Here is a 12,027-nt window from a genome sequence, read left to right as displayed (position 1 = left end):
ACAGTAGGAGGACGGCTGCTCTCATTCTGACCTTGCCTCTGAGAGCCGGGCGACCTTGGGCAGCAGTCTCTTCCAAGGCTCAGCCACATAATTACTGCTCTGTGTGGGGGTGGGGATCTCCACATTTCCAGGGATCCTGATTCTCTGCCTTCCTCTGGGGAGGAGGAGGAGCCCCAGATCCTCAGCCTCCTGATACCGGAATTGTTGCTGAGTCATCTGACCTTCTTTCCTTCCTTCCTGCCTTCCTGCCTGCCTTCCTGCAGGTCCCAAAGCCCTCAGAGGCTGGGGACAGAAAGGGATTATGAGAACTCAAGCCAGGCCACCGCCCAGCTCTTCCTTTCTGCGAAAAGCCGGAGGCGGTGGGGGAGGGGGGCTGAAGTGTTCAGCCAGTTGCATCAGAAAGCCTTGCGCAAGGTGCCCTCCTGGGTCAGGCACGGAGCCCTGTCCCATCGTCCCTACCCCCACCCCGGTCCCCTGGGTGCCACAGTGAGAACAGTTAGCCTTGTGGGAGACACCGAGCCAGGCCTGGCGCTCAGAGAGTGACCAAGGAGGATGAAGGGATGGAAGGGAGGGTTTGGGGCAGGTGCTGAGAGGGCGTAGGCTGCCTGAGGGATGGAACTTTAGGCTGGAAGGTGCTCCTCAGGGCATTCAGATCCAATGTCACCCATATAGTCCCCCCCTGGAGGAAGAGGACACTAGGTTGGTGCCCTGGACACTGACTGAGCCCTGATCCTCGACTCTGGTCCTAGACTGAACCTATTGCCTGACTCTGGGCTCAAGCCACACTCTGACCTGAAATCCTGGCGGTGATCTGAGCCCTGATCACTGACTTTGGCCATCGCTAACCCCTGACCCTGGCCCCAAACTGAACACTGACTTGGTCACTGACGGGCACTCACCTTTCCTGTCCTGATCCGTGACCTGAATTTCAATTCGAGCTCCTGAGTTACAGTGCTGGAGGCAGATTTAGCTCTGACCCATTACTTGTGACCCCAGTCCCCAGAGAAACCTTGACTCAAGCCCCAGATGCCCTGGTCACAGACACTCTCTTAAGAGTGAGGCTTAGCAGGGTGAGGGCTGCAGGTGGAGTCAGGCAGGACCACCAGGGATAGGCTGGGGCAGGTGCTGCGACAGTGCCGGGAGACAAAGGCCAGCGCTGTGGGTGGGGTGTGGGAAGGGCCTGGTCTGGCAATGTTGGATGGCGCATGTGGCCAGCCAGGACCTTTAAAGGACAGTAGCTCACAGCCCTGGTGACATCAACCAGGAGTGAGTCCCATCACCGTTCATGTCTGTGGAGCACACCTGTGAATAGACTCACAGGGGTATGTGGCCCAGACAAGGACATGACATGTCCAACGTCACAGGCAATGTCAGTGTGGCAAACCAACTGTGGCACAATGTTTGCTCACGGATGCAACTGCACAGCAGTAAGGGACACCGTGGCCTAACACTGTGGAACCAGGATCTGAATCCCAGCCACTCACTAGCTGTGTGATCTAGAACAAGCCACTTCCCTTCTATAAGCCTCATCTTTACTTACATATAGTAGGTGCTCAATAAATGTAGCTGCTAGAAAATTCAGTAGCTGAGTAAGTACAAACACACCGTGAGTGTGTCAATGTGTCTGCAGACTCATCATAATTTACATGCCTGTTGGTATGCATGTGAATGCATGTTGATGCACATCCAGGCATGTAACATGCTTATTCAAGAACTTGTAGATGGGCCCACCAATTTACACATGAAAGCATATGTTTGTGCGGTCATTTGGGGCTGATTTTTTTCCCCAACCATGCACACCATTCCTGGGGTGGTGTTCCAGAGGATTTTCTTGTCATGGGCAGGAATTGGTGCTTATCTGAATAGACACGCATGTGCTTGCCTGTGTCTGCGTGCACCTGTGTGAGGGGTTCTAAGCATGACTCCCACCCCTCATCAGTTTAGTTAGTTGGTAGAATTGTGAGGTCATTTCTGCATCTGTGGATGCCAGAAGTGTGGGTCATTCTGGATCTGGATTGCTTGTGTTCAAATTTCAACTCTGCTAGCTGCACAATCTTGGGTAGCATGCTTAAACACTCTGCGATCAGTTTCTTTTTCTGCGTGTTGGAGATGATGGTGAACACCTTATGGAGGCATGAGACCTGAAAGAGCTAATCTATGCGAAGTACTAAGTACAGCACCTGGCACGGACAAGTGCTATATATGTGATTATTGTGTGCTGCTCTCTGATTCTCCCTGTGTCTGTCCCCTGTGCTGTGACATTACTTTGTTCTTCTATTACAGCATTTGTCCTATTATATTGCCATTGTCTGTCCACAGGAATGTCCTTCCACTAGACTGTGAGTCCCTGGAGGGCAGGACCCTGTCTGAGTCATTCCTAGTTATAACCTATGAATTGCCTGATGATTCCGACCTTGGGTTTCTCTCTTTCAGAATAGTAGCTAGCATTTAGTGGGCACTTCTGTGCCAGGCACTGTGTTAGCTCACTCAGCCTTCAGACAATCCCAAGAGATTCGTAACCTTGTTGTCCCTATTTTAGAGACCCAAAAACAAGCTCAGAGAGGTAAAGCAATTGCCCAGGCTCACACAGTGGCTTGAACCCTGGCAGACTGACTCACATTCAGCCTGGATTTGGGACAAAGATTTTGGGACGTGAGTGTTGCTCTCTGTCTGCCTCTCTGACTCCACCCAGCCGGCTCTCTCACTCCACCTCCCCACGAACACCTTCCCCATTGATATGGACGTCGCTTTGTCTCTCTCACAGTGGGGCATCTCAGCTCCCTGCCCTGGCACAATGCCCCAGAGACCAGGCAGTGGCCCCAGATCACCCCTTTCTTTGGTCCCGCTGGGAGTGAGGGAGAGGGATTTCTCTGACATAACCTAGTGCCCTGGGGCTGCCGGGATAGGGGAGGGCAGGCCCCAGGGTGCTGTGTGGGTTGGGTAGAAGAGGGACGGAGCAGAAGGTGGACCCCGCCCATCAGCCTCCTGCCCTCCCTGATGCCTGCAGGAGGAGCCGGCTTCCCTCTCGGGTAGCGGGGAAGCTTGCCAGACTGCTGAGCTGCCGCCACTTCGGATGACCACCAGAGGGCGCCCTGAGACAGCGCTGGGCCCCCTGTCTATTTGGGCCTTCTGGGGTCTCAGGAGCCGGGGCCGACCGCCATGATATCCTGCTGCTGTTGACTGGAGCGCTCTATAAATGTCACTTAGGTCAGGCTGGTTGATAATGTTGTTCAAATTTTCCGTTTCCTTACTGATTTTCTGTCTGTTGGGTCCATCAGTTACTGAGAGAGGGTATTGAAATCGATGGCACGGCCTGGAAAATGTCCCAGAAGTCAGCTGGAGCCATTGCAGGGCTCATCGCATTTTCTTATGTCCTGGTCCCGTCTTTGGTTCCGGGGGGATGGGGGTTAAATCCGGTCCCTGTTACTCCCTCTTGACCAGAGAAATTGTTGTTTTCCTTGCTTTTTAATTAATTAATTAGATTTATTTTTAAGAGTTGGGGTCTTGTTCTGTCACCCAAGCTGGAGTGCAGTGAGCCATCATAGCTCACTGTAGCCTGGAACTCCTGGCCTCAAGTGATCCCTTTGCCTCAGCCTCCCAGAGCACTGGGATTACAGGCGTGAGCCACCATGCCTGGCCTGCTTTTTATTTTGAAATAATGTTAGATTTATAGAAGAGTTGCAAAGACGGTACAGAGAGTCCCTCCAGCCATGTCTCCTTAGTCTTCTCCAACCCGAGACAGCTTCTTGACCCTTCCCAGTCTTTTATGACCTGGGCGCTTTTGAAGAGTGCTGGTCAGATATTGTACAGAAAGGGTCTTGTTGTTGATTAGGCTGAAGTTATGAATTTGGGGGAAGAGCCCTTCTCATCCCATCATTTCAGAGGGTATGATACCAACCAGACTTGTTACTGCTGGTGCGAACTTCGATCAGTTGGTTAAGGTGGTGTCTGCCAGATGTTTCCACTATGAAGTCACTATTTTTGCCTTTCCACATTCTACTTATGAGAAGTAAGTTGCTAAGTCCAGACCACATGCAAGGGGAGAAGACTTAAGCTCCTAAAGGCTGGAGCACCAAAGAACTTGTGCACATATGTTAAAACCACCAGAGATTAATACATATTTGAGCAAGAAATATGTTGAGACTATGCATATATCCTGTTTCATCTTAAAGTTTCAGCCATACATTTTATTGTTCATTGGTGGCTTTTGCCTGCAACAGTTATCACTGTGGTGTTCTAATGATGATGTTTGTATTTTTTTCCTTTTCTTTTTTGTTTTTAATTAGCCATATCTTGTGTTAGAGAATAATGATGATGTTTCTATCTCTCTCCATTATTCCACATTTATTAGTTAGAATTTTCCTGTAAGGAATATTTGTCCCTTCTCCCTATTTATTAAATGTATTTAATCAGTTGTTTTATTTTACAATTTTTTAATTAATTATTTTTTAAAAAGGTAATACATTCCCATAGTTCAAAATTAAAAATGGGTACAAGTCTCCCTCCCATCCCAGTCCCCAGCCACTCATGTCCCCTCCCTGAAGGCAGCCAAACAATGTCCAAAAGTATTCTTTTTACACAAATGTAGAAAAGTAGTCATAGCGTTCTGCACCTTGCACCTTTTCACCTAACGATATAACTTGGGGATCAGTCCAGGTCGGAACATAAAGAGCTTTCTCATTCTTTACATACTGTCCAGTGTGTGAATGTGCCTTGCTTTATTAAGTAGCCCCTTACTGATGAGCACTCAAGGTTGTTTGCAAATGCTATTAGAAACCATGCTGTAGTGTTCCAACATGTAGAACTTGACCTATAGATACCGAAGAGGGAGGAGTCAAAGGGCATGTGTATTTTCTATCTTGATATTGCCTCTCTCGTAGGCTGCAACACTTTATACCCTGTGTTAGTTTTCTAGGGCTGCCGTAACAAACTACCACAACCTACGTGGCTTCAGACAACAGGAATTTATTCTTTCACAGCTCTGGGGGGTAGAAGTCTGAATTTCTCTAAGAAAAAAAAAATCTCTTAACATCGTGTTCATGTTTCTACATGGCAACAAACCTTTGAATACACTTGTGTGCACTTCATGTTGTGTCTCCGGCTCTGGCCTTCAAACTAAGGGGCAGTGTAGTGTCGGGACCCGGGCTGTGGCCTCTGGAGCCCAACTGCCTGCCATGAGTCCCAGCCCTGCCACTTACTAGCTGTGGCATCCTTGGGCAAGTTATTTAAATGGTGCTAAGCCTCAGTGTCCTTATCTGTAAAACTAAGATGGATTTACTCAACAGATTTTTATTTTTGTATCTGCTGTGTGCCAGGCACTGTTTTAGACACTGGGGATATGTCAATAAACAAAGCAAATGAAGATCCTTGCTCTTGTGGAGCTTATATATGGCAGGGGTAGACAGATTATAAACAGTCACATAACAAGTAGGTAAATTACACAGTATATCACAAGGTGATAAATCCTGTGGGAAAGCAAAAAACAAAACCCAGGGTGCACAGGGAACTGGGAAATGGGTGCATGGTCGCATTTTGAAGTAGACGGCTCGGGGAAGGCCTGGGCAGTTGATGCTTGAGCAAAGGCTTGAAGAAGCGAGGGAAATGACCGCGTGGCTGGCTGGGCAGGAGCTCACGAGCAGACGGAACAGCGAGGCAAAGGCCTGAGTCAGGAGCCTGGCTTGATGTTGGCGGAACCAGTGGAGGCCACTCTGGCTGGAGACAAGACAGGAACAGGGAGAGTGGTGGCAGCTGCGGTTACAGAGGAAGGGGGGTGTCAGCAAACTGTGTAGGGCCTTGTAGGCCACGGGGAGAGTCAGGTGGGAGCCATGGGAGGGTTCAGAGCAGAGGAGGAACATGACCTAACTTATGTTCTGACAGGTCTGTCTGGCTGCTCTATAGGGATTAGACTTGGGGATTTGGGGGGTGCAAATGTCAGAAGCCAGGAGACCTGGAGGAGGCTGCTGCAATAATCCAGATGGGAGGTGATGGTGGCTCAGACCAGGGAGCTAGCCGTGGCATGCGAGCGGTGGGTGGGTACAGGCTGTGTTTCCAAGGCTGCGTAGACAGGGCTCGGTGATGGGTTAGACTCGGTGTGAGGCAAGGGAGGAGTCGAGGATGACTGCACTGTTTTGGCTGGAGCAGCCAGCAGGATGGGGCTGCTGCTGTGTGAGACAGCAGGGGCGGGTGTCGGAGGGGACGGGTAATAGGTTGAGTTGACATTCAACATCCGGGTAAATGCAGATGGAAGTACAAGTTGGAATTTAGGAGCCAGGTGTGAGAATAACATTCCCCACCTCATAGGTTGTCATCAGGGTTCAATGAAGTCCTGTCTGTAAGGCATTGAGAACAGGGCCTGGCCCCCCTAAGTGCCAACAGGGCCCTGGAAAGTGTCCCACCTTTGACTCCAGCCCTCTCCCACACCCTCACATTCCTCTCAGGGACGGGGGCAGTAGGTTCTCAGGGTGGCCGAGGAATCTCCTCCCACCCAGGACAGGAGTGCCACACTCTCAGGCAAGGGACTGACCCGGCTAGCACTGAACCCGGCCCAGGGAAAGCTTAGGCCAAGGACCTCACCTCTTTGCCCATTAGTCACTGCATCTGTGAAACGAAGACAGTGATTCTCTCAAAGGGTGATCCTCGGGAGCAAATGAGAAACAGTGGATTTAAGTGCCCAGCACACAGCAGGTGCTCATAACAGTCTGTTTTTTCCATCCCTCCCCACGCCCCAGTGGTCAGGGAGAAAGGAAGCAAAGTCAACATCCATCCCAGCTGTTTATTGAAGGGAAGGTGGGATGGGGGGTGCAGGGTGAGGAGGTGGCTTGGGGCACAAGGACGGGAGACTCTGGCCTGGTGGAGGAGGACTGAGGACCCTCCCCCGGGCCCTCCAGGCTGGAGGAGACCAAGGGGGAGGGGCGGGGCGGGATCCTCGAGGCTTCCCTCCATCTGCCTTGGAGCTCCCCCTCCTGGTACCGAGAAGAGATGACGTCTCTGGCTGGGGAGCCTGTGGGACGGAGGACTGGTTCCCCCGCGCCGCCGCCGCCGAGAGGGCACATTTCTCTTCAGAGTCGGTCCCCGTCGGTTTCTAGGTGGGTGGACTTTGAAGGGCAAAGACATCCCACTTCTCCTGCCCTCTGGCTCTTAGAGACCATTGAAACCCGTGTCCAGAGTATCTCTGCAGCCACCTGGGACTATCAGGCTGCCAGCTACTGTCTCTGGGCCAAACCCTGGGAACCAAGAAGGTGCAGGTTCTGCTCCAGCTGCAGAACTAGAACTGGCCCGGGAGGAGCCCGACCACGTGGGTTCTAGGCTTGCTGTGTGACCTTGGACACATCACCCCCCGTAAGTTGGGGTTAGTAACGGCCTTTGGTGGTGGACTGTGGGGCTCCGATGCCAAAACCCAGGTAGGAAGCACACAGTGAGGGGCCATGTTCTCACACCGTCCTGGAGGGGCAGTCCGCGTGAGGTACCTGGTGGGAGAATGACCCCCCCGCCCCCACCCCCCACCCCTACCCCCCTCTGTGGAGGGTGGTGCGCAATACGAGCATCACAGAACTCCAGAATCTGGTCCCAACCCCTCGTAGCAGACAGGCAGGAACTGATGGCTTTAAGGGTAAGGGGCTTGCCCAAGGTCACACAGAGGAAGAGGGGGGATGGGTTGAGGGAGCCGTCTTCTGCCCCTGAAGGGCCCTGGGAGGAAGGGGTGGGTGGGAAGTCTGGGGAGGACTTGAGGAAGGCTGACATTTTGGATGCGTTGGGCACTACCCCTGGGGAAGGGGCACAGGGATCTGAGCTCCAGACTTGACCTGGAGATGGGCCTTCTGGGGGCTTGGATAAAAGGGCCCTGCTGGAAGGGAGAAGGTGGGGAGACAATGGGAGGGTGGGGTGTGGTGCCGAGGAGGAAGGGTCCAGACCCCACGTCTGGCTCCTCCTCTGGCCTCGTCAGCAGCTCAAGAGTCTCACTTGGGCTGGATGGTCTGCACAGAAGACTGCCCAAAGGGGCTGGCCGGGGGCGAGAACCATGACTGGCCACTGGCATCGCGGAAGATGGGGGACAGCTGCTGCTCTGGCTCCTCCCCGAAGACCTCCATGTGGCCATCACCTTCGATGTCCAAGGGCTCTGCCTTGGTGTCCTGGCTCAGCCAGCCCGTCATGGCCCAGAAGAGGCAGACGGCCAGCAGGATCCCAGCCGCTGCGCAGAGTGCTACGCCTGCCAGGCGGCAGGTGCTAAGCGCCTTGTTGTAGTCGGCTGCTCGCTGATCCAACACCAGGAACTCACCCTCGCCGATGCCCTCCAGCTTGGGGGGTACTGCGTAGCCGGTGGTCAGGGCCGCCACACCCAGCAGCAGAAGCAGGGTCCCTGAGGACAGGCTGATCTGGGGAGAAGCAGGCACACAGAGGCAGTCAGGGGCAGACAGGGGGCTTGGATCCCAGCTGGGCTTAAAGGGAACCCCTTGATCCAACCTGGAGAGACAGGAATCATAGAACACACCTGCTAGGGTCTAACTGCCAGGGGACATAAATTGTCATGCTTTATTTGAAATCTTTTTTTTTCCTCTCCTTTTTTTTCTTGAGACAGTCTCACTATGTTGCCCAGGCTGGTCTTGAACTCCTGGACTCAGCTTCCTGAGTAGCTGAGACTACAGGTACATACGGCTGCACCCAGTTCTATTTGGAATCTGGGGGACTGTTGGTTAATTTCCTTCCCAGCTCCCTCCTAACAGTGGGTTTATCTGGCCAACCCTGAGGGACCCTCTATCATTAATGGGTCCCAACTTATCCCCTTGTCCTTTCTACCCTCTATTTCTCTACTCTTATGCATTGTCAGATCTCATCTCAAACCTCACCTCCTCAGGGAGGAGACCCCTGGACTGGGTCAGGTCCCCTGCTCTGTGCTCTGCACAAACGTCATGCCCATTCATTCTTCAGTGCACTGCCCTTGGTGCACACTTGGACTTGGATTTTGGTTATCATCTAAGTAATGTCTGCCTGCCCCACAAGACTGAGAGCCCTGTGAGAGCAGAGACTGGGCCTGTTTTTGCTTACTAGGTGTCTTCTGTGTCTGGCACGGTACTAGCACAGAACAGAGGCTGAAAAACATGTTTGCTGAATGACTAAATGAACCACAGCTAGGAATTCCTTAAGGACAGGGACCATGTCTTCTTAAATTCTGTGTCCCCAAGAGCCTGGCATAGTATCTGGCAATAAGATGTTTAAAAATTTATTTATATTTTTAGAGATGGGGTCTCTCTCTGTCACCTTGGCCGGAGTGTAATGGGTGTGATTGTAGTTCACTGCAGCCTCAAATGCCTGGGCCCAAGTGATCCTCCTGCCTCAGCCTCCTGAGTAGCTGGACTAAAAGTGCTCACCACCACACCTGGCTACATCTGTATTATTATTCTATTTGTTTTTGTTGTTGTTGAGACAGAGTCTCATTCTGTCACCTGGGTTAGAATGCCATGGCATGAGCCTAGCTCACAGCAATCTCAAACTCCCGAGCTCAAGCAATCCTCCTGCTTCAGCCTTCCAAGTAGCTGGGACTACAGGCACGAACCACCACACCTGGCTAAGTTTTCTATTTTTATTAGAGAAAGGGTCTCACTCTTGCTCAGGCTCATCTTGAACTCCTGACCTCAAGTGATCCTCCCACCTTGGCCTCCCAGAGTGCTAGGTTTACAGGTATGAGCCACCGCGCCCGGCCTATTATTTTTTTTTTAAGATAATAATATCTTAATAATATCTGGGGTCTCGCTATGTTGCCCAGGCTGGTCTTGAACTCCTGGCCTCAAGCAACTGTCCTGCCTCAGCCTCTTGAGTTGCTGGAATTACAGGCATGAGCTGCCACATCCAGATCCTACTTTAAAAATTTAAATTCGTACTCATCTTCTCCTGAAAGTTTTCCCTGATCGCCCCAGGCACTGAGACTGTTTCCTCTCCTGGCATCCTCTACACACCTGACCTGAGGCTGTACAGGTTGGTGCCTCACCTCCCCACTAGAGTGAAGTCCAAAAGCAGGAGGGACCCTCCTCCTCAATCTCCCTACAGTATTTAGCAAGGAGCAATGCTCGTCGTAGGGACTCTCTCATTGCCACACCTTTACCCATGTGGTGAACCCTGGCTGACCACTCTCCCTGGCTGTTACAGACATCAATTTCATTTCTCTCACATCTTTCCACTGCCCTGGCAATGGTAGATCATTGGAAAACCACAGTAAGATTTAAGTGAGATGAACCCAACTTCCTGCCAGTCAGTGTATTCCATCTCCTGGGCATAATTAGTAATTAGTTCAGGGCTGGCCAGTAACCCAGTCAGAGCCTGTGCAATACTTGTCAGGACTTCTGGGAATGAAAGCATTGTTTCTCGTAAATGGCAATGTGTTTTTAATTTCTGGTTCTCCTGGATCTTTTGCCTGTCTATATAAACTGGACAATCAGTTTGTTGATGTCCAGAAACTGACTTGCTAGGATTTTGATGGAGATTATATTGAATCTATAGATTAGGTTGGGAAGAACTAACATCTTGACAATAGTGAGTATTCCTATCCATGAACATGGACTATCTCTCCATTTATTTAGTTCTTTGGTATCTTCCATTAGAGTTTTGTAGTTTTCCTCATATTGTACATGTTTTGTTAGGTTTACACCTAAGTATTTTTCTTTTAGGGGGATAATGTCAGTGGTAGCATGCTTTTAATTTTTGGCTACTCTGCATTATTTCTTTTCTGAAGCAAATAGTGGAGGAAACTTCCTTGGATGGTGTGGAGTGAAGGTCTGAGGATCAACAGAGTAGCAGCCACTTGGAGAACACCTGGGGAAAGCCTGAGGCCAACAGGCTCCAAGGGTAGGGTACCAGGGGGACCCCAAAGACTAAGAGAAATCTTGCAAAGTCCTCAGTGTAATGGCTTGAAGTGCCTGATCAAACTTTGCTTGAAGGCACCAAACGTCTGGTCTCATCTAAAAATTCAGGAATATTTTCCCTTTATTGTTTAAACCCATTTGAATTGGGTTTTCTATTGCATGAACTTGCAAGACTCCTAACACCATCCCTTTTCTTTCTCTCCTCTGAGCCTTAAATTCAGTCCCATCTCCTCCATGGAGCCACAGGAATCAGAGGACTTGCTCCTCTGCCTTACCTTCCAGCACAGTGAGGGCCAGGGTTGGCGGGGGCACAGGACTGGGGGTCCCTCGGGGTCATCGCCGAGAGCGGTGCCTGCACAGTCCTCATAGAAGAGATGCAGATAGGAGCGGACCCCGTACCACTTGCCATCCTCCACGCTGGGGCCACAGCTGCAGCTGCAGCTGCAGGAGCGGTCGCAGCTCGGCATCATGGATTCCTGCGGGGCAGGTGCAGCTGACAGAGGGAGGAGTCAGTGAGAGATGCCATGGTGACCCTCCCAACCCCCCAAATCTTTGTGCCCCACTCGCTTTTCCTCCCACGCTAGACACCGCACACTCACAGCACAGCCTGGCCTTCTGGAATCCTAGTCCATCTTTCCTTTCTTTTTTTTTTTGAGACAGAGTCTCACTCTGTTGCCCAGGCTAGAGTGCCGTGTCATCAGCCTAGCTCACAGCAACCTCAAACTCCTGGGCTCAAACAATCCTTCTGCCTCAGCCTCCTGAGTGGCTGGGACTACAGGCATGTGCCACCATGCCCAGCTAATTTTTTATATACATATATTTTTAGTTGTCCAGCTAATTTCTTTCCATTTTTTTTTTTTAGTAGAGACAGAGGTCTCACTCTTGCTCAGGCCGATCTCGAACTCCTGAGCTCAAGCGATCCACCTGCCTCAGCCTCCCAGAGAGCTAGGATTACAGGCGTGAGCCACCGCGCCCGGCCCATCTTTCCTATAGTACACTGTGAATGCATGAGCCAATGCACCGAAGTGCTTAGCCCAGTGCCTGGCGAGTGCAGGTGTCAGGAAATGTACACGTTTACTCTGGAGGCCACCCAGTGGTTGGAACTGTGTGCTCTGGAGCCTGACCGCCTGGATTGGAATCCAAGACCAGCCACTGGATGTGTGACCTTACACAA

The 12,027-nt window shown here is 51.4% G+C and overlaps 1 protein-coding gene across 2 annotated transcripts; it reads right to left on the bottom strand.

Moving 5' to 3' along the window:
- Nucleotides 1-7,955: 7,955 nt before the first annotated feature.
- Nucleotides 7,956-11,323, bottom strand: NRSN2 (neurensin 2). 2 transcript variants are annotated; one of them, XM_069496456.1, is made up of 3 exons: nt 11,129-11,323; nt 8,278-8,372; nt 7,956-8,145 (listed from the first exon to the last, which is right to left on the bottom strand). In XM_069496456.1, exons 1-3 carry the CDS (start codon nt 11,321-11,323, stop codon nt 7,956-7,958), a joined length of 480 nt encoding a protein of 159 aa, XP_069352557.1. The 2 variants fall into 2 exon arrangements, with proteins under 2 accessions (XP_069352557.1, XP_069352556.1); XM_069496455.1 differs by having other exon boundaries at nt 7,956-8,372.
- Between the last annotated feature and the right edge of the window lie 704 nt (nt 11,324-12,027).

The sequence above is a fragment of the Eulemur rufifrons genome, chromosome 20, assembly GCF_041146395.1.
Source record: "Eulemur rufifrons isolate Redbay chromosome 20, OSU_ERuf_1, whole genome shotgun sequence".
Classification (NCBI taxonomy): Eukaryota; Metazoa; Chordata; class Mammalia; order Primates; family Lemuridae; genus Eulemur; species Eulemur rufifrons.
This window is presented reverse-complemented; position numbering and strand designations above follow the sequence as displayed.

Bases quoted from the DNA above. Each gene is read 5' to 3' on its own strand.
- NRSN2 (XM_069496455.1), bottom strand. From the start codon at position 11,323: ATGATGCCGAGCTGCGACCGCTCCTGCAGCTGCAGCTGCAGCTGTGGC. The intron at 8,373-11,128 runs GTAAGGCAGAGG...GCTTCTCCCCAG, and splicing joins GGCCCTCACTGTGCTGGAAG to ATCAGCCTGTCCTCAGGGAC.